At 45.6% G+C, this 26173-nt stretch overlaps 1 protein-coding gene across 5 annotated transcripts in view; it reads right to left on the bottom strand.

The window, feature by feature from the left end:
* Positions 1 to 22913: 22913 nt before the first annotated feature.
* The window catches only part of LOC119176084 (dnaJ homolog subfamily C member 7), a 106218-nt gene continuing 102958 nt past the window's right edge, over positions 22914 to 26173 (bottom strand). For all 5 annotated transcript variants that reach the window (XM_037427212.2, XM_037427210.2, XM_075876865.1 and 2 more), the window contains exons 10-11: positions 23375 to 23527; positions 22914 to 23285 (exon numbers count right to left, since the gene is read on the bottom strand). In XM_037427212.2, coding sequence (XP_037283109.1) covers positions 23164 to 23285; positions 23375 to 23527 — 275 coding nt within the window. In that variant the 3' untranslated portion in view covers positions 22914 to 23163. The remainder of the gene's footprint in view (positions 23286 to 23374; positions 23528 to 26173) is intronic.

Raw genomic sequence — 26173 nt, 5'->3', positions numbered from 1 at the left:
TGTGTATGGTGTCCGCTAGAGAAACAAAAAACATCGATGCGACGCGATTCAAGCACTCCCAGAGAACGTACGTCTCTTCTCACCGACAGCCGCCGGTCGCACTCGCCGGCACTTCTCTAGCTTTTGCGCGAGAAATCAGACGTGGCAATTCGTATGCTTGGGGAACCAATATGATAGCGTAATGTTTCCGGCACACTGCATTCGTTTTGGCCGAGCCGTTATGTAGTTGTTGCTTTAGTGAAAGAGCTACAGCATTGCGCTGGCACGACCGCCCTCTACATTGCGCGAAAAACATTCCAATACTCAATCAAATAAATTAGGCGGGCGTATCTATGGAATGAGCCTAGAAGCGTCACAAAGCGTGAGCAGATGTCGCCCTTTAGAACGAGCGCGAAGTGGATATTAAACTTGGCAGACCCCGCCGGTCAACTGCTGCTGCTCCCCAGTCCCCTTGGTTTTTTTCTTGAAGTTGTGAATTGTAAAAAAAATAGCACTGGTGCCATTAACACAATGGCGATCGTTACAGGCAGCAGTTGCTTGTGTTTAATCAATGTGCAACTTTTAGTAGTAGGTGCAGATCTCGTCTATGTTGTGTACACGACAAACATAACTGAAGTTGAACCATAAATTTGTATGACAACTAACTATTTAACACACAACCAACCTCATGTTGGTATGGCGCAGTGCATTCTTTCGCCAGCACTCGCACGCGTCGGACGCAGGAATCATGGGCTCCCGCGGAGCGGCAAAGGTGGTCCTTGGTGGCCGCGGAAACAGGATTACAGACGAAAGTGACAAGGATTATGAGATCATCTTGCCGAATTTGCCAACAGGACGTATTGTTGTGAACACAGTGTTTTTGCACGGTGATATTCGAGTGAGGCCTTTCAAGGTCGAAGATTTCCGAGACGCCCTGGACAAGGAACGACTGCTTCCCGACGTAACTGCATTGGGCGCCTACCAGATCAACCATGTGTGGGCCGTCACCTTTAACAGCCAGGAGGCGACGAAGAGGCTGACTGAACTGAAAGAACTCCAGGTCAAGGGACGCCGCTGCCTCGTTATCGACCCTCAGGAGCAGAAGGCGAGGCTGCGGCTTCACTGGCTGTTACACGGCGTTTCGGACGAAGATGTCCGCACGGTGTTGGCAGTGTTCGGGAAAGTTACAGAAGTGACCCGGGAACGCTGGCGTGTGGAAGTAGTAAATGAGAAGAGTTCGATGACCCACACTGTTTTCATTAAGCTGAAAAGTGGTATGAAAGTCGAGGACCTACCTCATCAGATACGAGTCGCCGGTGAATTAGCCTTAGTGGTAGCCCCAGGTCGGCCTATGCAATGCCTGCGTTGCAGCGGAACAGGACATGTGCGTCGCGAGTGTAAGGTGCCTCGGTGCTCGCGCTGCCGGCGTTTCGGGCATGGGGACGTGGAATGCGTCCGTTCGTACGCCGCAGTGACCGCGTCAGCGGAGGCCGAAGATGCGTCAGAACACATTATGGACGTGACAGAAGCAGAGGACGCGGCTGAAGGTTGCGGAGATCAAGTCGCAGAAAATTTGAACTGCACATCTGCAACATCAGTAGACGAATCTACACCGGCACCTGTTGACACTCGACCAGGTTCTGCAGCTGTATCGACCGATACAGCTGACAATGCAGTGACAGACGCAGGCTGTGAAGTAACCGGAGCGTCTGCCCATGCGTCGGAGCAAGGCCAAGTTGTCGATGGTGCCTCCTGTAGCGTTGGTTTCGACATGAAGATAGACGGAAACACGTGCAACGCCAGCCGCGTCTCTTGACCCAGCGGTGCCGTTTCAGCCATTAAAAGACCATTGGAAGAACCCGTGAAGACGGGAGACAAGAACAGTGCAAGTAGCGTGGAAGAACCACCGGCAAAGACGCCGACTGGCAGACGCACCAGCATGAGAGCAAGAGCTGGTGGCACCACGGACAAAAAAGCTGTGAACAATTCAATTCTACTGTGCAGTGAAACCGGGCGGTCGGACGGTCCTGGAGGCGTCTAGCGTAGCGCTAGACGTGCAAGGTAAGCGCCATGCTGCGGGCCTAACTCCTCCATATGGTTGTAATGGCGCCTCAAGTATCATTTAGCTTCGCCACGCTGAATGTTAGAGGCTTGGCTTCAAAGAAGAAGCAAAGCCAAGTCTACCGGTTGTTATTGGAAGAAAATCTGGATGTGCTTGCAGTGCAGGAGACGAAAGTTGAAGGCGAGGAGGAGACTGGGAGCATGGTGCTTAAGTTTACATCACGGTATTTTGCCACTGTGAGCCAGGCCATAGGCACATCAGGGGGATGTGTTCTTTTTGTTAGAAAACTGCCAGGATTAGTCATAGAAAATGTCTTTTCTTGCTCTTCAGGCCGAGTGGTATGGTGTGATATTGTTTATTGTGACACTGAATGGCGCATTATATGTGTTTATGCTTCAACTATTGGCCAGGAAAGATCGGGTTTTTTTTTCAATTTACGACAACATATGTTTACTGGTAGGAAACTCTTATTGGTGGGTGATTTCAACTGTGTCTTGAATGAAAGTGATAGATCAAGCAGGCGCAACGTTAAAGATAGAAGCAGTGATGTCCTGGCACAGGTGATTATCGAACACGAATTAGTAGATGTAGCGGAGTGTTTGCATAGCTCCCAAGATGTGAAGTATACCCACTTTCAAGGCACAAGTAATGCACGATTGGATCGACTTTACCTTACTGCAGATGCGATATCCCAGTGTACCAGTTATAATGTTGTCCCTGTTTCCTTTTCCGATCACTGTCTTGTAAAATGCAATATCGGGTCAAAAAAAGAAAGGAACGCCTTTTCTTGGGAACAGTGGAAAATGAACTCTAACCTCTTAAGGGATGAGTCGTTTAGCGCATCAGTTATTAAAAAAATAAGTAATATTAACATAGAGTGTATGGACAAAATAGGAGAAGAATGGGAGCTATTCAAGCAGCGAATCAAAATAAAAGCAATAGAGAGATCTAGCGTTTTATATTTTGAATCTAAGAAGAATGAGAAAGAGCTTAGACGAACACTTGAGAGACTAACAGCTCTTGAATGTGAAAAACCTGGAGTATATGGTGACGATTTGCGAAGTATCAAACAGAGGATAGAGGTATATGAGGAGGAACGCTATCGCGGAGCGCTAGTGCGAGCCAGAGCAACATCAATGACTGTGGATGATCGCCCGACAAAGCGAGCGCTTGGATTAGAGAAGAGTCACGCCAGACGAAATCACATAGATGCCATTGAAGTCAACGGTATCGAAGTTTCAGACAATGAGAGCATAGGACGAGCGTTTGGCAAACACTACGAAGGACTCTTCGCTGCCACGCCCATTGATTCAGAGGCATTCAAGCAGGAGTTCCTTAGCAGAATGCCGAAGTTGTCAGATAACACCAAATCAGCTTTAGAGCTATCTATAACGCCAACGGAAGTAGAAAGGGCTATAGATAAAATGAATCCTGGTAAATCTCCAGGGCCGGACGGGCTTAGTGCTTCGTTTTATAAGGAGTTCAAAAATGAATTATCCCAAGTACTTGCAGATGTCTTCAATCAAGCTTATAAACTTAATGTCCTCCCTAGGTCCTTTAGTGAAGCACATACAGTTTTGATACCTAAGACAGAACACTCGGAGAAGTTAAAATTAGTTTCTTCGTATAGACCGATATCACTAACTAATTGTGATTACAAAATTTTAATGAAAGTACTAGCACGGCGACTTCAAGGGGTAACCAAAGAATTAGTAGGGCCTCACCAAACATGTGGGATTATGGAACGCTCCATTGTGACTAATATACACAAGATGCGCTGCGTGCTCGAGTGTAACAATGCCAATCAAGTAGGGGTAGCCATTCTACAGATTGATCTCGAGAAAGCTTTTGATTGTGTTTCCCACAACCTTCTGCTTGCTATTCTTGACCATGTCAACGCTGGTTTTGTAATCAGAGATGGAGTATCTATGGCATACCGGAACTGCACAACCCGACTGGTAATCAATAAGACGCTAGGAGATACAATTAACATAAAGCGTTCTGTCCGTCAGGGCTGTCCGCTGAGCCCCCTACTTTTCAGTTTATATATAGAATCGTTGTGCTTAGCAATAGCTCAAAACAGTTGCATTCGTGGCTTTAGATTACAAGAATCCGAAGTTAAAATTTTGGCATATGCCGACAATGTGGCTGTTTGTTGTATCGATCAAGATAGTGTTACCACTACCATCAGTGTGGTTAAAAGGTTCGGCAAGGCAACTGGCAGTCTAGTAAACTGGGGAAAAGTGTCTGGGTTTCTGGCATGGAGAGTGGTCATCGAAACCAGACTATTTTGTCAATGTTAAATGGGTGACCACACCTGTCAAGTACTTAGGGGTGCCACTGGAATTTTATAAAGATAATGAGAACTACTGGCAAGAACAAGCGAAAGAAATCCGGACGAAAGCTAATAGATGCAACGGTAACCATCTGTCAGCGTTTTCTAGGGCGACTGTCTGTAATCTTTTCTTTGCCTCAAAACTTTGGTATGTGATGCAAGTATTGCATTGTTCAAGGGCAAACATACAGAAGTTTCATCGTATCTTCGCAGTGTTCGTGTGGGCTTCGAACTGGGAGAGATGCAGTCGAACTAATCTGTTTCGAAAAGTGAAACACGGAGGGCTTGGTTTAACACATCTTTTCATACGCCAAGTCGGAAAAAGGTTCTTTTTTTTTTTCGCTACACAAGGGACCCTTTCTTACGTACAGTGTTCCAAATGAGACTGACGCGGGCTTTACCTGAATATGTGGTTAGCACGATTGACATGACCGGTGCTGTGCGCGGGTATCTTAAAGAGGTTATCCTAAGTGTACGGTTTTTATCTGTTAGATTTTCCAATGAATATTTGTTTTCAGTGACTCGAAAGAAGTTGTACAAAGATGTATGCGATGTTGTTTTACCTGAACCGCTGTACCGTGCCATGTACGCTGGAGGTGAATGGAAAGATGTGCTTAAACGAGTGAAGAGAATGCAAGTGGCTCCTGGCGCGAAGTCTTTCTTTTTCAAGCTGCACACAGGTACACTATCAGTCAGGACATTTCAAGCAGACCGTGGTTTTTACTTACCTTGGGGGACAAATTGCCTTATCTGTAAAAAAACCGGAAAATATTGACCATGTTTTCTTACATTGTTGGGAAGGAGTATATTTTTGGGATGTACTTCAAAGGACGTTACAGAAAGAATTACCTCTAAATTCATATGGTATAAGATTTCTGCCAATAGTGGACGAAGAGGGAATGCCTTTTGATTTGATTATGCTATGTGGACTTCACTGTTTATGGCGGGCCCGTATGGCGGGTTTCTATCGCGATCAGGATGCACGGCCTGCACGAATGTATTTCCGTGAATGTATGGCCAAGTATGTTGAACTGCAGAAAACTCAGAAGATTTTACCTGAGTGGTTGTCGAGGGTGGAGCCCTTGGCAGCACTTAGGGAATTTTAAGTTTCTGTCGGACTGTTACTGCTCGTTTTTGTTCTGCTTGCGGTTTGATGTATGCGCCTGTAAACAGACAATAAAGAAAAAAATGGTATGGCGCAGTGGTTAGTGTCTCCGGATAGGAATCAGCAGGTTGCACGTTCGATCCTCCGCGGCACGTTGTCCCCCTTTTTTTTTTACGGGACGGGTTTTTTTTATACCATTTTTATAGAATTCTTTTTTATTTTTTGTGGCAGCTTGTCACGGTGATTCTCACGCCATTTCGCGCTCAAGCGTTGCCGGTACTGCAGCACCCACCATATCCCACTATGCGCCATGGTGGGCGTTTCCCACCATTCACCCACTACATTAATCCACTATAATGGTGGGTGGTGGTTTACACCATGCCTAAAGAGCTTCGTCGCGCCCTCTGGTCCACTGTCGGGTGCCTATACAAGAGCCCTGCCTTCTCAAAAGAAGAAACATTCGTTTTCTTTTTTTCCCAAGTTTACTCTTTCCATTAGCGCTTTATTCGAGAGGTCCTCAGGCTGCTCTCGAATGAGCGTTTCTTGATAAACCCTCGATAGCTCACTCCAGTTAACTTTCCGCTACAGGCGAGAGCGTTGCACCCCTCTTGCTCTCATCCAATGGCGTCATGTCGTCTCCTCCGCCGACAGAGACGGCTTCCGCGACGGGCGGTTCGAGCTATTCGAGGCAACATCGCCTCGCCCCCAAGGTCACGCAAATCAGCTTCTTAACAGGTGATCTTTCACTACACTGAACGAGATCAAGTACCTGCGAAAGCTTCCGTGCTTGCGATCGCGTGAGGGCCATGTACGCTAAGTTTGAGAAGAACAATTTACCCTGCTCTTTGAGAAGCTGCTCTGATTTATTAGAAAACGATCGGGGAGCGCGGCAGACACAGCCGCTTTGGCACGAAGCTTACCGAACGGGCCTTCAATAACAACCGTAGCCATTGGTAAGCAAGCACTCTGCTCCTCGGCGACTTGCCTGATCCACGCGCATTCTCCTGTAAAGTCGTCCGTAGACACCAACGAAGGATAGACAACGTGTACGGTTGCCGCTGAGTCTCGAAGTACTCGACAAGTTTTCCCATTCATACTAATTTCCTGGAGATACGGCGCTAACAACCGCATGTTCTTTTCAGATTCTCGGATCGTTGCGAAAGCAAACTTTTGTTTACAGTTTACCGCAATGCAGTTGCAGTTGTAGCAGACCACCGGCTTCCGTGATTCAAACGCCCGTGTGGTATCAGTGCATTGTTTGGGAACCTCACTCTATTTCTCCGCTTGTGTTTGCCCTTCCCCTACAGTGTTCTTCGTAAGAGACGGGTCCTTCCTAAAATTACGGTGCGGAGTGGGTTTCCGTTGATCCGATTTCTTTGAAAAGTCCTCTTTCCTTTCATCCTTTTCAACGCGCACTGCCCTGCTATGCAACTTTCGGCGAGTATAGTACTCCTCAGCTAACTCTGCTGCCTTGTTTAGCTGTACTTCACCAAGTTTATCCTGCAGCCAAAGCTTGACATCCTCCTCGATGCAGCGGTAGAATTGCTCCAATGCAATGCATTCTACCACTTTATCGCGATCGTCATGTACACCTTTGCCCTTGAGCCATTCAGTTAAATCGGCTTTAAGACAAAACGCGAAGTCAACGTGTGACTCATTAGGGAGTTATACAATAGGGCACCGCGAGCCCTTGTGGTGCGGTCGCTGCACTGCGCATGCGTCGTAACGCGAGTCGGCGTTCGCGTTCAAAATTCGAAATTGCGAAAATCCGAAATTCCGAAATTGCGTGCGGTGATTGCGGCCCGCATGTGGCCCGCAAGCGCTGGTTTCGAGGCTACGGTGTCGCTGCGATTGTGCGTTGCGGTTTGCAGCAGGGCAAACGCTATTCTAAAAAAATGGCAGTGGCTTAGCTCAGCTATGCCAGGATATACGTAGTGTTAGCAAAGGTTCAGCTGATTATTCTTAGCTTTCCAGAGTGTCTAGGATTAGCTTGATTATCATGCTTACTGCTGCTGCAATGACGCTTACCAATATACATGTGCCACATAGTACGTATGCCGTGTGCCACACACACGGCATACGTATTATGTGGCACATGTATATTTTCTGCTCAAAGTCCAGGTAGCTTCTCTATTGCCACAAAGACGGATCGGTGGTCAGTAAAGTAACACGCTGCCGTCTCTATGGCCCCAAGACGGTATTGGGCATTTTCTGTATTTCTATGATAGCATAGCAGCGCCCGCGCTGGCACCAATATGTCTGTCAAGGTCATGACATCACTCCTTTGGGAAGCTTTCCTGACTGTCTAGAATTAGCTTGATTATCATGCTTACAGCTGTTCCAATGACACACACAAGGTATACGTATTAAGTGGCACATGTATATTTATTTTGCCGGGCAACTACTTCAGGATCCGATGAGTTAAGCTTCTCCGCTCTACTGCACCGTTGAGCAGCATTTGCACTCCCCTTCTCCATGGCTGTACCAGTGGCAAACGCCAGTCAGAAGCGCTATCAAGCGGCTCCAGCGCAGTGTCAGATGGCGACTGCACAAGGAAGGCGAGCGCGTCGGCGTCCACATGTCTACCAAGGCTATGACGGCACTCTTAATTCTAGAAAGCGCACACCGGCCGTGGCGAGTCGCGCGCGGCCGCAGCCGAGTGCGAGGGAGGTGCCGGCTCCGGTGCGTGACACCACTGATCGTCTGCGCAGCGCATCGAATTGCGCGCACACCGGTGGCGAGCCGCGCGTGGCGGCGGCGGAGTATCATTGCGCATGCGCAGACAAGTGCCACGCGAAATCTGCTCAGCGAGGCCAGTGTAGCTAACGCTACAAAACTCTTATGGCGTCCGCTTCGAGCGCAACGCCCGCAGCGCTTGCAAACGGTATCGGAAAGCCTCGGGTGACAACCTATAACGTCTCAAAAGCACTTCCTTAACCTCGTCATAGCTCTCAAACGCTTCCCTCGACAAGCACGTTATCACGTCGGACACTTCGCCCGGAAAAAGAGCTAACAGGTTCTGCGCTCAAAGAGACCGCTCTAAGGCAAGTTCGCTCACAGACGTGTTCGAACTTGACGAGATACTTCGCCATGTCCTCGCCGACTAGGAACGGTGGCAGTTGGTCCCGAATTCTATGACTGCTGACCTGAACTGCCGCAGAAGCTGCGCTAGGCGCCTGCGAACACTGTAGGATTGCCAATTATACTCGTTTCAACTCGAGGCGCTCCAGTTTCTCGGCCTCCTCACGGCATTCTCGCCTTTCAACCTCCTCACGGCGTGCTTTGATATCCACCCAGGCCGCATCGACTTCCTTAGCCATTTTTTTTTCATCCTTCATAATCTCAAGGATCGCTTGCTTTCGTTTCGCACGGCCCAAAGTAACGCCCAGTTCCTCACAAATTTCGACGAGTTCCTTCACTTTAAGGCTCTCTATCGTTAACACTAGCCTCTTGCTGTTTGCCCCTGTTGAGAATCTACTTGCCGTACCCACTATAAGTCTACTAGGAAGACAAGCAAGCAATCATTAACACTGCCGTGTTTACACCCCCCCCCCCCCCCCATTAAGTTTGGTTTCAAATCCGATTTGAAACCAAACTTTCAAGCCAAGTCAGAGCGGCGCTCTGACTTGGCTTGAAACGATTAAAGCTCACTCACCAATGCTTCACACAGACCTTCTCTAACTACTATATCCTGTGCTAGAGTAGTCTGGTGAACTGATGGGAAAACATCAGGCACTTACCGCATCAATGTCGCTGACGCCGGCCGATCCCGCAGCTGCCATACACTGTTACGAGGCTGGAGGCGGAAATGATGTAGGCCCGAGTGCTCAGATTTGGGTGCACGTTAAAGAACCCCAGGTGGTCGAAATTTCCGGAGCCCTCCACTACGGGGTCTCTCATAATCAAATGGTGGTTTTGGGACGTTAAACCCCACATATCAATCAACTGTTACGAGGCGCGCCGCCGACGAGGTTATGAAGGGCGCCACGAAACTCGCCGCTGCCAAGGGCACTGGCCGCGCCGACCACGTGGGGACTACTCCCAGGCGTAAGAGTGTGTGGGCTGCGCTCGCAATTACAGAACTCATGGCACACATACGTTAACGAATGGGGAAAAACTGCACCCCTGTAACCGCTGTTTTGAACAGTGACGTCATTGTGGTTGTCTGCTTGTTGCGCTCAACGGTCCTTTGGTTTCGGTTTCGCCAAAGAGTTTAGGGAAATTTCATTATTTTGTAGTTATTACTAGAGGCTGCTTTTCCGAAATCTCAAAGTGGCATTAGGTTATTCACATCAAAGACTTCAATTCTCTCATCTGACTTACTGCCTGCCTACACTGATTAAAAAGTTAATTAGTTTACCTTTCCTAATCACTGTTAGCCTGCGACTACAGAAAAAGCAACTGTGAAGACAGCAAGCTTTATCTGATTTTTGAGTAATATTGGACACATTTCTTGAATTACCCTCTATATAAATGTGTCCAATATTATTCAAAAACCAGAAAAAGGCGCTATTTGCTTGTCTTCACAGCACAGTTGCTTTTTCTGTAGCGGCAGGCTAACAGTAATTATATATATATATATATATATATATATATATATATATATATATATATATATATATATATATATATATATATATATATATATATATATATAGCATGCGTGAATTCTGTGCAGTGAAGGGTGGTAACACGAGCAGGTGTAAATGCTGGTCGCTTTGAGTCGCTTGTTGGTCGTGTGAATGGTGGTAGTAGTCTTGTCCATGAGCATATCATGCTGCATCAAGCTTCTTTCAATGATTCACCATCACGTTTGCAGGCAACAAATATCAGCTAGACAGTTTCTTGCGCACAGGGCCATTTTCAGTGTACTAATCTTCATCTGGCAAACCCTGCCACGGTGGTTTCACTAATAGCAGTAAGTGTATGTAAAGCAAGGACGGCGTCATGGTACAAAAAATTGGACAGTGTCCCCCAGAAGTTCGCGTTCTGTTCGGAAACCTGGATCCGTCGAGCGGCCACGCCCGTCGAATATGCAGCATCCTGAACTCTGAGATGTGGTTTCAAGCCCGTTACTACAAAGATCTACTCAAAGTAACCTGCGCTAGGGAACAAGGCACGAATGGCCGTGGCAAGAGGTACAGAGAATGGTGCCGAATAGCTGACAGGAGCACCGAGGCTCTCTGGAAGTCAGTCCTTCTTGGGTTACCCAGGAAGAAGAAAAAGACACAAGTTGCCAAACAAGAGGTATTAGTTCTAGGTGAACACAACATTCCTGCTAAGCACATCCAGGTGCTTGAAAGAGGTCCGAAGTACGCACTGGAAGTGGCACCGTGTCCTGTAGATAAGCTCGCGTTTTGCCGGCAGTTGTCAAGAAACGTAGAAGAAGAGCTTCGCCCAGGGTGCTCGTCTGAATGCGAGGATGTAGTGTCTCGGACAAAGAATCAACGCCAAAGGCCTGTGAGTGTTCGACCACTTTTGTCCTTTTTTGCGGAAAAAAACTGAGGCTAGTTCTCTCGGATAAAGAAGGCCATTTTGTGGTGCTGTCAGAAAGCCTGTTCGCAGATAAGGCTAGCGCAGCCGTTGAGAAAAATTTTTAAAAAGTGCCGGCCAAGACGGCCAACGTAAAGAAGAGTGCACTTCAGTTATTGTCGAGTCTGGGACTCGACGCAGTCGCAGCAAATGTCAAGAAAGCACAAGGAATGCAGCTTGACAGGTTTTTCGTTGCCAAAACGCACAAGAATGACGTTACGTTTCGAGCGATCGTATCAGAAAGACACACGTGGCTCGAAGTGGTCTCCCGCTTTCTACAAGGACAGTTGTATGCCCTAAAAATTAATGACCCCTACCGAATCCGCAACTCGCAAGCCCTGGTTGACTTCCTTCGCAAAGATAACCCGTCAGGCCTGAGCGCAGCGAGTATTGATGTAGAAGACCTCTACTATTCGCTTCCACACAGTGAACTAGTGGAGAGCGTAAAAGTTTGCATCACGCAACACAACGACGAGCTGGAGTTCCGGTCAAGGTGCGGGTTAACAGTGGAGGCATTTCTGGAACTGCTCATGGTGTATTTACAGTACACTGTTGTTGGTGTTGGCAAGGACCTATATGTGCAGAAGGCTGGTGTATGCATCGGGTCGGCTGTAGCACCCATCCTAAGTGACATGTTCCTCAGTCACGTTGATAGAAAAGTGTCAGGTAGTCTAGCAGGGACTGCGGAACACATTTTCCGGTACGTGGACGACTATCTTGTACTCGTACCAAAAGATAACTATAACCAGAACGTCATCAATGTTCTCAAGGTGTTTAGAGAGAATTCCTGTGGGCTGAAGTTCACAATAGAGTTTGTACAAGACAAGTCTCTACAGTTTCTGGACATCAAGTTGCTCTTCAAGGCAGATCATGTGTGTTGGCGGTATAGTCCACGAGCCAAAAAACCACTGCTAAATTTTGCATCTAGTCACTCAAAAGTAATTAAAAATGCGATAGCATCCTCATGCTTTGGATCTTCGTTGCTTCGGTCATGTGTGCACGAGATTGCTTCCAGCTTTCAGGACCAGCTAAGCAGGCTCGGGGCAGCTGGGCATCCCAGCCATTTGCTGAACACTATTTGCAAAAAACTCATCCCAGTGATAGAAGGTACGGAAAGAAGTCCCAGAAGAATACAAAGTGAAAAAAGAAAGCTTGCAGTTCTCCCATATGTTCATAGGTTGTCCCATGGCTTGAAGAACGTAGCAGCGAGATACGGAGTAACATCGGTTTTTACAGCACCCAACAAGCTGTCAAAGTTGTGTCCACGACTTCGGAACATGGTGGAGTCCGGCACTACGCAGAATAAGAACAGCTGCCAGATGAAACACAGCCAACAATACCGGTCTTGCAGAATAGCAGTGGTATACCAGGTTCCGTTCAGCTGTGGCAGATCTTATGTCGGGCAAACTGGAAGGTGTGTAAACACACGGTTGAGGGAACACGACTCGGCATTACGTAGTTCAGGACGAACACATCTGGTGGATCACTGCAAGTCTTGTGGGTGCGTACCAATTTTTACAGACACAAAGATTCTGTCAACTCACAAGAGAAAAATTAACAGGGAGTTGATTGAAGCATTCTGTATTAGAAACATGGGAGAAAAATGTGTTGGCCAAGCTTCCGTCACCATGTTCGATAAAGAATTTGACTTTTTGAAAGGCACGTGCAACAATCCGTCTACAGATGCGTGAAATTTTCAATTTTTGTTGTTTTGTGGGTCTTATCATGACGTAGCGCTGAATAAGCTTTCTTTAGGTTATCTCGTTTGTTCCTGGATCCACCGATGGGGGGGCGTGTGGGCTACGAGAAGATATAAGTACAGTTCGTTGTTCAAAATAAACTAGTTGCGAGTTTGCGCCCGTGTTGTTTGCCTCTTTTCCTTGTGTCCGTGTACGTGTTTGCGCAAAGAAGTCATGAATGAATTAGCTAGACTGTTGTGTAGCTCTAATACTTCGCGTATCTAAGAAGCTGTGTTATGTTGGACTGGAATGATTTGATCATTACTCAACTGTTTTTGCAGCAGTGAAACAACTCGAATAAAATTGCTGCATACTAGAAAATTTGCGTATTAGTATGGAGTAAAAGAACAAATCATGAGTTTGGACTTCATTTATGAGATGTCAGATGTGACTTGTCATTTTCTGTGGCAAATCGAAGTGATTTATTCGTATGGATTTCGCTTGCAACTACTTTGTGCATTTGCATGTACATGACCTCGTATATGTTTGTGTTCAAGATTAGCAAAATGCAGTTAGAAATTGGAGGTAAATATGCCAGTAAAACATGAATATGCCCCCTTATCCAATCACATTTCGCGTTTGCTTTCATCTGTTGGTATTCATTGGAAACACGTTGCAGCTGTAGAATTGAACAGCCCCTACATTGCAGCCATCATTTGGAAGATCATCATATCCATCTTTCCACTGATCCCGCTACCGTAGAATGTGAAAAAAAAGTCCACTACTTCAATCAGATATGTGAAAAACAAACACATAACAATTAATAAAACCAGAACATATTTAAATAAGTGTGATTGATTAAGTCGACAATGCATAAGCAACCACCATCATCATCACCACCACCCTGACTATGCCCACTGCGAGGCAAAGGCCTCTTCCATGTTCTGCCAATCAACCTGCTCTTGTGCTTTCTGCTGCCATGTGATACCTGCAAACTTATTAGTCTCATTTGCCCATCTAACTTTGTCTCCCCTTGCACATTTGCCTTCTCTGGGAATCCGATATGCAGGACAAAAGAATGACGGACTTGAATTCAGGCATACAGTTGAAACGCAGAATAAGTTTTTTTGTTGCACGAGTTTTGCGGTGCACCAATCATCACACGTACATGTCCATGCCTTGCTTGCTTTCAGAAAAAAAAAAAAAAAACTTTCCTCAACTTTACAAAACTCTTCGTGTGCTGGCAACACTGGTTGATAAAACAAAGATTACTACGCTTAACAGTGTCAACACGGCACTTTCACATGGCGCTGCGCTAAAGTTTGTGCGCTATAACGTCGGATGGCGTTGCTTCGTCGAAGGCGAAAGAATGCTGTCTGTGGACCTCCTCATTCTCATCGGCATTAAGAATTTCATTGGCGAAACAGCAGAAATAGTTGCGCTATGCGTGCAAACATCAAGCCTCTTCGGCGAATCGCATCAAATTTACTTCGAGTTGGAAGAACCTGTCAAGCAAGCCAGAGGTTGAAAAAGGCAACTCCTCATGTGTAGCCCGCCTCTCCGAAAAGTGGAGGCACTTGTGCACTGCATTGCTGCACTGCTACAGGCAAGACAACAGTTTTCGTGGTAACTCTGCACTGCGATTCGTGCAGCCGATTTGAGTTTTGTTCTCCCGTCAAAAACTGAATACCCATGCCATTCACATGATTACAGAACAGAGCTATGCCTGGGTCAGTATCTTGAGCTAAGGCGAAAATCGTCGTAGTTTCGATTGTAAAAGGACTGCTATCTTCTAATTCCCGGATATCTGTTAGGTTTGTATTAAATATGGTCGTATGCTTCCGAACACTCGCCTGTTCGTGTTGGCAGTACTTGGTATTCAAAGCAGATATATGTACGCACACTACACACACAAACATAATATATTGCTTTCTCTATTAAAATAGAGGAGGCGTTGTATATACGCACATGCACAAACTTACGTACGGCCGCACGACCCTGGTGAAAGTATTAATAAACATAAGAAACTCATAACTAATCAAGGTAAACTAATTTTTAAATAACCTTGTTAGGTTTCTAGAAATTAACAATCAGTTATTCAGTGGCATGATGATAAACGCATTTCTATAGGAAACAAGCCTTTGCCAACACATGCGTATCACTGTATTCTGGCTATGGAGTCACCATAGTCAGGCTCCCACCGTGAACAATGAATAACGTCGCTGCTACGTCACCTATGTGACCTAACGCCGTGACGTCATTTCGATGTTTTTTTTTCTGGCAGTGACTATGGTGATAGGGTCCGTCAACTATCATTAGAGTGAGGGGGGCCATCAGCACAGTGTAATCGTGACTGCAGAGACGGGCCCGTCAGTGCAGTACTATCGTTAAAGTGAGGGGGCCCGTCACTGTAGTGAAATCCTAACAGTGACGGGGCCCGTCATAAAAGCGATGCAGCTATAGCGATGACCCCATCATCGTAAAGCAATGACTAGGGTGAGGTGGCCTGTCACTGTAGTGTAATGGTAAAAATGAGGGGACCCGTTGCCGTAAATTTGTAGTTGTTTTAGACGCCACAGTCTAGTTGCTCTGGTGGCGTAGTTGGGGAAGCGGTCGTGTCGTGACGCAGGTCGCCAGTTCGAATTTCCGTTTTCGAATGTTTTACTTTTTTCTTTTTTCAAGGGAATGCTGCAAAAAAATCATGTTGCTATCAGCGGCGGTTCTTACACAGCCCTAGCATGTGGATTTCGTGGCGCTGTGTCGTTGGTGTCCGACTTTGGTGCGAATAGCGCTCTTTTTTATTTTCTTCTCGCAGCTTTGTTTGAAGTATTGTTACTTCAAATCACATTGACATCCACCCTCCATGGAGTTTTCGTTCATTTGCATTGATACCGTAGTGGCAACTAATATAATTTGTTACACCATATAGTGGTGTTCCCAAATCAATCCGTTCCGCATGTTTTTCATGTTGCTGTATAAAGGCGACATATGGGCTGATGCCAAACGTTGTGCAGGTCACTATAGAATGTGTTCCAAACCTGAGGGCTGTGCAGTTGGACCGTATGTTTCAGTAAGCTCCCAAACCAAAATACATATGACTACAATATACGTAACTCCGACTTCGGGCCTAGTTTGCCTGAAATCGCACACACAGGCTTGATGTGATCGAATCGGCTCCTTCAAACAAGGGGGTATGCACGTCGCTTTCATCCCATGAATGTGTGCTGTTGCTATAAGCAAACGTAGATAGACATTTGAGCCTTCTGAGGTGCAGTAGATACTCGCATGGTGATGTGCTCTCTGTAGATGTCTTCCCACCCTGAGACGACGCTTGTCCTGTGGGAGCGAAACATGTTTTGCATCGTTCTAAGCAATTAAAATACGAGCGCGCCGATTTCGTAGGCGTGACCGGTCGTCTCGATGCTTTAATTTGCAAGTGCTGGCTGGAGCGGCTGCAGGCTTGGATAAACCACAAAGTGTGATCGAGTCGATAAAACGAATACACAAGAATGAACGTGCATCTAGCAGCGTTGATGTATTCTGTGATGAGAAAAAGTAGCCATATAGACGGTTTCAAGATTGCAAGCTTTGTGCCCCAAAAAAACTTTCGGTCACCTCATTTACCAGCTCGCAGAGTCAAAACTGAAAGGACGTTTTCACGTTTTTTCAAGGGTAAGGAAAGTCTCTTATTAGTTTTTCAGATAAAAGAAATTTGTGTAATGTTCAAAGCGATCTCCAGTAGGTTTTATGTAGTTCAAAAGAACATTTATTTGAATATGTTTTTCCAAATTATGGGAGGAAAGTGTAAAAAATCAGCAGGCTATTTTCTCACACTCTCCTTCCCTACCTATGCTATTCTGGCACAACGGTGGATGAAACCGGAAGTCATCAAGGGTCTCTGTTTGCTAATACTTAAGGGGTCTATAGGGAGCTTGAAAGCAGTCACCTCGCACAGCAGTAAAGAAAAAAAAAACAAATGAAAAAATTCTTCAATTACTTCAGTAAGAGCACAAACCGGAGCACTATGTTGAGGCCGGTCACTATAGGCAGCGCTGTTGAAACGGCGCCACCTCATAATTGCATCATTATTATGGCGCTCTATTAATTGCCTCGATGCAGTAATGTCTGTGCATGCACTTTAATGATGGCGGTGAAAACTCGCTACACTTGCAGTACTGCAGTGGATTTCGTGGTGGGGCGGAGCTCGGACCAGGGCTCTGCAGCAGTTGCCACTCAGCGAGCCGGGTCCATCAGTGAGAACCTCGGCTCAGCTGACCGTACAGGTTCTCGCTGGCCAGCGGCTCCTCCCATCGCTCCACTGTAGGATGCTGCCTTTAGAGGCCTGTAAACCACCCAGAGGCAGAAATGTAAATGTTGTTGGTGGCTCAAGGAAGAATGAGACGCCTAATTTCTGCAGCCCAATAGGGAGCACAGCGCAGCATCTTGTGGAGGGGGAAGTGGGAGAAAAGTGGACACTAGTAGTGTAGGTGTTATAGTGGCCAGGTGAACATCAGCACAGACGGCAAGGCGGCAGCAAGGGCAGGGGTCCCCGTCTCAGCGGTAGGCTGCTATTCCCGTCTCGTCAAGGAACAGCTCCAGGTTCCGCAGTGCTGGCAGATGAGGATGGGACGGGAAGATGAAGTGCTCCAGTGTGGAGGCAGCAAGGCCCTGTCTCTGGTAGGCTGGGGTGAGTCTCGAACATTCCTGTGCCGAGGCAGGGCAGGCACAGAGTTCAAGGGTCTTGGGGTCCCCGCAGCAGTTGCAGGCGAGGGAGGCGCAGAGACCTTTGGCGTGGCGGCAGGCCGCGATCCACAGGCAGCAGGTCCATAGTCTCGGCAAGGTGGCTCGTTCACTCATGGTTAGGCCCGTCTCTCGCAGAAGCTTCGGTTCCCATCCACTGGCCGCCCGCTTGTCTGGATGGACTGTGACGAGGAGCTTCTTAAGACGAGCGTGCAAAAAGACCCTGGCCGCCACGGCCCATGTGATGGGAGTGCCAGGCGGGTGGGCTGCCTTGGCCAGTGTGTTCGCCTCCTTATTGCCAGGTATGCCCACGTGGGAGGGCAGCCAGTAAAACGAGAAACACCCCTGATGCCGTGGGCGCTCGGAACTTGGAAGCGAGGAGGTTGGCAGTGAGCCCGGCCCGACTATGGTTGGCCAGGGTGTACAGGGCTGCTCTGCTGTTGCACAGTACTGCAACCAACTCTGCAGGGGGATCCTCGGCCAGGACGTCCCCTGCGAGGTGAAGCCCCGCCAGCTCCGCAGTCGTGGAGCTCGCCGGAAAGGGCAGCTCGCATTGTCTGCTGCTGGCCCTGGATGGAATGACACAAGCTGCTGCTTCAGTGCTGTCTAGCATGACGGATCCGTCAGTGAAAACCTGCAGTTGTCCCTCCAGCTGCTCCTGGAGCTTGCAGGTGGTGGCCTGCTGCAGTCGGCCACAGGTTTTCGGCGCTTGGTTGTTCCATCAAAGAAGAGGTGGACCTCTGGCGGCCAGTGCATGTGCATGCATGTGCTAGCGGAAAACAGGCTTTCTTTCACCCAATGATAATGACTCTGGTACACAGCGTCTTTTGAATTGTACAAAGCGTCAGTTGATGTCATGCCAGCTGTTGTCGATTAGGGAAAGGCAGGGAAAGGAGCTTGCAAGCGTCTGTTGGTGGTTTATGGGCCCTTTAAAATAGGCAACATTACTCGAAACAATATTGAAAGCAGAAAAGAAAGAGAAAAGTGCAGTTGGTCGGCGCGACTCGCATTGAAGTCTCACATTAACAACGTACCCACTGTGCCTTAAAAAATCAACGCAGTATGGCTAACAATCGGCACAAACAGTGACGCGATCTTGCGAAAAAGCAAAATTACGGCGCCCTGAAAGCATTAAAATCAATTTTGACACATTATAGAAAATAAAATGAAATAATAACGGGATTCCAACCGACGACCTGCGGCACGACTGCATCTGCAACTGTGCGTCAATCTACTGCGCCATCCGAACAGCTGGGTAGTAGCATCTAAAACGATTACAAATTTACGGCAATGCCCCCCCCCCTCATTTTTATCATTACATTATGGTGACGGGCCCTTTCACCTTATTCACTCACTGCCTTACGGTGACTGCGCCCATCGCTATACCTGCATCGCTATTATGACAGGCCTCGTCACTGTTACGATTTCACTACGGTGACGGGCCCCCTCACTCTCATGATAGTACTGCGCTGACGGGCCCCATCACTGTAGTCATGATTACACTATGCTGATGAGCCCCCTCAGTCTAACGGTAGTACTGTGCCGACAGGCCCTGTCACTGCAGTCATGATTACACTATGCTAACTGGCACCTCACTCTATATTGTACTGTGCTGACGGGCCCCGTCACTGTAGTCACGATTACACTATGCTGATGGGCTCCCTCTCTCTAAAGACAGTACTACGTTGACGGGTCTCGTCACAATAGTCACTGCCTTGGACATGTGTCAGAACATGCTGCACAACCCATTTCTATGCCCTCTTCAGCCATGTTTATTTCGAACAATTGTGGATTAGACAAAAGACACAATAATGGAGTTACGGATAATTCTGTTTTTCCTCTTGTTAGTATCGCAACTTGATATGTGTTCTTCCCTCCTCTGGGAAAAGATCATACGAGTTTTGTAGTGTGCATGAGCATAAACTGCTCATTCTATTTAGTCATAGTTTGTGAACGATGTACTCTAATCAACACATTAGTAACTATTAGCACTAAAGTTGAAGCCAGTGCAATGTATTAAATCACTATTACATCACCAAAAATTACTTTTAGAAGAAACTCCCAACGTCTAGTTGGAAATTCTAGCTTTAAATTGTGGAAACACGCCGCCGCCAACGGCATCAGCTCCATGACCAAATACACTGCAAACAATTTTACAAATAGCTGTGACCTTGGAAGTAGGCAGTATACATTAGCTTTAGACATGTTAGCATTTTAATGTCGATATCTCATCTCAGTGGTGCATTTTATGGCGCCATTTCATTCTGTGCCTTTAAGTTAAGGTTATTTTTATTCGAAGATATGAGCTAGTGGTTTTTATCAAGGACCTTCACTGGAACGAGCTCCAAGGGTGTGGGGAATTGGACATTTACAATTCGGAAATTCAATTCTGTGGCTTGACAAGCTGGCACATACACGATTACAAGGATCGCCAAATAAGTTTTTTTTTTCACATAGAACACACTAAGACCCACACTACCCAAATTTTAGCCGAAGCGAACTCACTCGAACTCAAGCTCACCATGGCAAAACTCAGCCGGGCTCACTAGCACTCCAACTAACCTGAGTATCACTCAGTCGGACACACTCAGACTCTGCCTCATGCCTCAATCCGAGTCTTTCAATTCCTTTGATCGACTCATCAGTGACTTTCTCAAACTATAATGGGAACACATCTCTCGTTCACGTCACGCGTTGATGAAGATGTTTTGTGTGCGTTCACTTTGGTAAAATATGGGAGAATGAGGAAGGGTGGTTGATATGCCCACATGACGATAATAGGGATGATCTTTACCAATCTACATAAAAAGAAACCAGAGAAAAACACGAATGCAGAGTAGGAACCAGGAAAGACAAGTGCTGGACTTACAACTAAATGTTCATTAAAGAAAGCCACTACTCAAATGAACCAGAAGCACATGCTTAAAAAAGATATCTAAGCCACAGTTGCACAATTAATCGCACATTTTTTCCAACAAATGTTTCAAGGTGGTATAAGCAGCCGATTTCCATGGAACTCCAAAATATCAATGCGAACCGCGAGTTATTTATCTGCGAGGAAAGCTGGGGTATCACTCACACATGACACTTCGCTGTTTTTATTTCGAGGGCTTCAGGAGCTTCGCCTTCAATCTTTTCTTTTTTTTCCTTTGCCAATGACATTCAATGATTTGAAAGAATTTCCTTTGTCATGCGGCCTTGTTTACAGAGATGAGACAGGTCGAGGCCTAGTGACACCGATAGGCAGTGTGAACATCCTTGAGGCACAATGACCTCTTCCCTAGTCTCTGCGTCATCGATATATCAGTGTCATTGGCAAAGGAAAAAAATGGATTGAACGTGAAAATTTTGAAGCATTAGAAAACAAAACAAAAAAAGGGCAAAGTGCAACGCATGTATATAAGTGATCCCCAAGTTGTCTATACAGCTAAAATCTGTACCTGTGATCTGCAATAAAGTCGAACCACACCAAATCACTACCAGTGCCAGAAATAAATGTATCTTCTACCTTAAAATATACAGTACTTCATGTGATGTGTTCAAAATACAGCTAAGGCCCTACTCGTTAAAATCTACTCGTTAAAATTGCGAACCATCACAAACAGAGTTACTCTTTTTGGCGGTTCCTTTCGAACAGGCGGTAAGTCTATTCGGAAACTATTATGCCGTTTAAAACTTGAAGCAATGGGTTCCAGCCCCGCCGCGGCGGTCTAGTGGCTAAGGTACTCGGCTGCTGACCCGCAGGTCGCGGGATCGAAACCCGGCTGCGGCACCTGCATTTTCAATGAAGGTGGAAATGTTGTAGGCCCGTGTGTTCAGATTTGGGCACATGTTAAAAAACCCCAGGTGGTCAAAATTTACGGAGCCTTCCACTGCGGCGTCTCTCATAATCATTTGGTGATTTTGAGACGTTAAACCCTACATATCAATTAATCAATAAAAATACAACTACAGATACCTAACTTGCCAAGTGTCATAATACAGATGCAAGACATCCAAAGAGTACATATAGTTTATTATAACCTAAGAATAAACAGCCCAAAGTACTGCGGTGCACCTATCATCTGCACCAGTCATGCTCATTGGTATGGGTTTTAAACCATAGCTACCTTTTCGCTGCTAATGTAAATACTGTGCAAAAGAATTAAATGATTGTCGCCCCTTGTTAAAATGTTGCATTTGGCTAAGCAGCAGTGTCATCATGCTTACACTTGCCAGAAAGATCGTTTTCTACCAAAGACATGGTCAATGAACACGATTCTGTATGGTATAATCACCACCTGAAACACAAGAGAAGCACCGATTGATTGATATGTGGGGTTTAATGTACCAAAACCACCATTGATTATGAGAGATGCCGTAGGCTCCGGAAATTTCGACCACCTGGGGTTCTTTAACGTGCACCCAAATCTGAGCACACGGGTCTACAGCATTTTTGCCTCCATCGAAAATGCATCCGCTGAAGCCGGGATTGGATCCCGCGACCTGCTGGTCAGTGGCCGAGTACCTTATCCTCTAGACCACCGCAATGGGGCACGCCAGAAGTGCTCAAAGTCGCATAAATGAAGGCATGCGACTGGGATCAGGCATCAATGCAAATTCTCTGCAAAGCACAGCAATGTCTGTGGGTGGAGCTTACATTTATTATAAGGTTGTAATGGACTAACGATAGTATCCAAAATCACATGTGTCTTCAGTACTGCCAAGCCCTGGCAAAAGCCAGAATAAACTGCAGACTTTTCATTCAATGAACTCCCCAGCAGACTACAACGTTAACTTCAGGAAACCACAAGCATACAGTAGACTTTTTGTTAAAAAGAACCTTCAAAGACTTTGAAAATATATTCCATTGATAAAGAGAAAAAAGGGTGTGGTATTTACATATGAAAACGGTATATTATATGCACTTGTTTCTATTAACTGAGCAACAGTGCAGATTAATATATGTATAATATTTTTTAAAATAGGTTAATATTAATGAGATGCTTAAATGATATTAAACTCCAGGAGTCAGAATATTTTGCAATCTGCTCAAAACAGATGCTACAAACTAGCATGTTTTATGCTCCAAAAAGCAAATTTTTGGTTTCTTTAAAAATTAAAAATAAATAAATATCTTGAAAATATAAAAATTATCTTAGCAACCATGAAGTCGGTGCTATGCCGAGAAGCAGTTTCACTGAATTACGCCGATTATCTCGGAGCACACCTTCTTTCTCATGCCTCACTTCGCTTTTGACAGCATTACACTCAAACCTCATTATCACATAATCACACCTGCCACAAAAATACCTTGTTCGATCCGAAAATTTGTTATAAATAAATACAGCACTGTATGACAGCTATTCTTTTTTCATTTACTTTGTTTTCACCAATATTTGTTAGTATATCCAAGTTCGTTATAGTATCAAGGTTTGAGTGTATCATGAAGACAGAAAGAGAGGACTTTTCTGGTGACAATACTATTAAAACACTAAAACGAGCATTGATGGAATGCTTTTATTGACAGTAAGCAACAAAATTGAATGACAAAAATAATGAACACATCCACAGAAATCATCATGCACCTTTTATGAACCTCGTCATTTGCTGACCGTGCATGGATTTGACAGAGGAGGCAAGAAATTACTTAGCATCTGGCAGTATTCTGTGCCTGAAGACTGTAGACAAATTATTCTGTAAATTTATAACAATGATATGAACAAACACACTTGACAGCAGAGATCCAGATTTATCCAAACTGAAAACTGAAGCCGCTGGGAAAGCCAAACCCTGCTTCATGTTGAAAAGAACCAGGACCGGCAAAGAATCCAGGGGTTTCAAAGAATGTCCTGAAGACGGGAGGACTACCACCTGGAAGTTTTGAAAAAAAAAAAAAAAAAGTCAAGAACAGAAGTAGAAGTGCATCAGCCAATTCTGCAAAAAATGATTTTCCAGCCTACCTGAATTAGAGCTGTCCATGTCATCCAAATCATGCCCTTCATCATATCGCACTCGCTTCTTCGGATCAGAAAGAATGTTGTAGGCCTCTCCAACCTCCTTAAATTTTTTCTCATGTTCTCGCTTTATGTCCTCAGGAGCATCGGAATGTCGATCTGAATATACAAAAACAAAACAATGCATTGCAACAGTACACTTGCACTGCCTGAAATGCCTACAAAGAACAGAGCAGATTGACAGAAATTATCAGCAGCCTTAGAACTAGAGATAATGAAATCTAGAAGATTCATTCTATACAGTACACAAAAAAAATGAGCAGGGAATGGGCAATAAACATGAAGCAGTAACACTGCACATCACGGAGTACTTTGTTAATAACTTAAGAGCTCTGTCCTAGCTATGCACTTTTGACAATTCGTTGTATGCATACATATCCATTCACCCCTTCCAAAGCCCACAGCCAATTGAGAAATTTCTGCACAGATGCATTTGTAGAGTAACTCCTAAGAACCATGTATGGAGGTAGCTGCCAGTTTCACCGAAATGCGTAACACAAACTGTATGCAGATTGGTGCATGGCTCAGACATTACAGAGTGCAGAGACCAGAGAAAAAGCACATGTGTGACCACTTTCATGACGATGACACCATGGCTTTTAAAGTACTTACATGAATCTGCCAAGTGCACAGAAAAAGAATATGTGTTCTCTGAATGTGAGCAGTTCCAAGACATAAGGCTCAAGTCGAACTTAAAACCATTGATATCCTATTGAATGTAAACAGCTATCCATACAACCTTTCAAAGGAGGAGGAGAATGCCATTCGGGGGCTCAAAAGGTGCAAGGGTGATTCCTTGTAAGATCGATCAAAGCATGGCCGGTTGACCTCTTAAATTTCTTTGAAAATTTTGTATATTGTTGCTTGATGAGAGGAAAGAAGAGATCCACAATTAGTTTTGCTAGAAAAAATTTCCCGAGGCACATTAAATCAATAGTGACGAAAAGGTAGAGTGCCATGCTTACTTGCTCTGCTGTTTTTTGCGACTTTGGGGATTATTACAGAAAATGAATTAAAGCTACGTACTCCAAATTTGTTTAGCTACATATAGGCATATTTGTGCTTGTGCCAATTTATTTTTCGCTTCTTTGAGTAGTTCAAATATTTTTACAAAAGATCTCAAAATCGACCCAGAAAACGTTTTCTGAACTAGTTTGCAGGCTTATTTCAAAAAGGGCTTACAACAGAGCAGTGGAAAGTCCACGCTACTTTCCCAGCATGCTCATTTATAAAAGTGCCAATGCGTATATTGAAATAAATGCTCTTCTGTAAATAGATATAATCGCACTAACTTAAAAAAAAAAAGAGCATGCAAGGGAAACTTTTATAAACTTTCCCCACCTATTCTTCAGCATATCAGCTTTCACTTACAGTTACGGCCCGTCAAAAAAATGCCATTGCGCAAGGATAGGCAATTGTAGATCGGATTTCCTGCCCGTTAAGTATGGAATGCAAGCCTATATGAAAAGGCAAGGCAGCACAGAAATAGCTGTCGACTGCACTGAGAATGTTAATTTCAAAACGATTTGTTCACAGGAGCAACCATGACTGCTGGATTAACTAGCACGCATGCGTGGACAGTCCGGCGTGTTCCTGGGTAAAGAAGGCTTGTTTTTCTGTCCTCAGACTGATAGATTGTGATAAAGCCGGGGGTAAGTTCCACGCATGACAATAAAGCATAGTTGCCGTATTTGCTCGCATAACAAATACATACCTAACTTCAGTCATAAAAATTTTGATTTTCCCTTCCCCACGAAATGAACACACCCCCCTACATATCATCTGCAGTCCCCCTAACCGACACCTGGTGCCTCCTCACCCATTGGCTCCCTTCTGTCTTTTATTACTTTGCCAACCCCCCTCAACCACCTCAGCTTACTCCCTCCCCCTTCTCGCCTGTTGCCACATGCCTATAGCTTAGGTCTTCCATCTTATCTGTGCCCCACAGTGGGGTCCACCAGTGGTGAAAGTGTATCCCAGCTGATAAGCACACAGCCAGCGAAGCTCACTAACCCCCTCCCCACCCCCACCTTTCTTTTTTAGCCTACTTTTTCTTTTCTTTACTCTAACTGCCCTTTCATGCCCCATTCCCTGTGAGTGCAGCCTTTTGGGCAGGGCGCTCCTGGACATCACAAGCAGATAACACTGTTGCTTAAATTTAAATGCAGGTGGCCCAGGGACAGCTTGCAGAAGATAGCGCCATCAACCACCGAAGATCAGTAAAGTGCAACAAAGAAGCTGTTTCCAAACAGTGTACGCGTATGTAAATTGCGAAAGACTAAGCGACCTAACTTTTTTTTTGCATTACCACATTTTTTCATTCTCCCGAAAATATTTTTATAAAATTTACCCCGCATAAGAAACGCACCCCCAACTTTGCTCCGATTTTTTTAGAAAAAAAAAGTGCGTTCATTATGCAAGTAAATATGGTATTTTATCAGCTCTTTGCTCGCATAGCAGCAGCAGTAGTAGACATTGTTTGTGCTTTTTGTGTGGTCAGAGTAAACGCAAACAAAAGCACGTCTGCAATACGTACTTGTATATTTCATCAAAAGCGTCCCAAGATGACTGATCTAACTTGGGCATGGCAGGATTTCAACGCACTTGCTTGGCATGTAAATAGAGGTGATCGGCCAAAGTCACAGATTCGAGATCAGTCGCTCAAGTTCCGCGACCACATTTGGCGTCCGCACAAGAAACACTTCGAGGGATCGACGTGGAAGTTGAAGTATGACTGCGTTCCCT

The sequence above is a fragment of the Rhipicephalus microplus genome, chromosome X (assembly GCF_043290135.1).
Source record: "Rhipicephalus microplus isolate Deutch F79 chromosome X, USDA_Rmic, whole genome shotgun sequence".
NCBI lineage: Eukaryota > Metazoa > Arthropoda > Arachnida > Ixodida > Ixodidae > Rhipicephalus > Rhipicephalus microplus.
The sequence above is the reverse complement of the archived record's forward strand: the minus strand, read 5'-3'. Positions and strand labels throughout refer to the sequence as shown.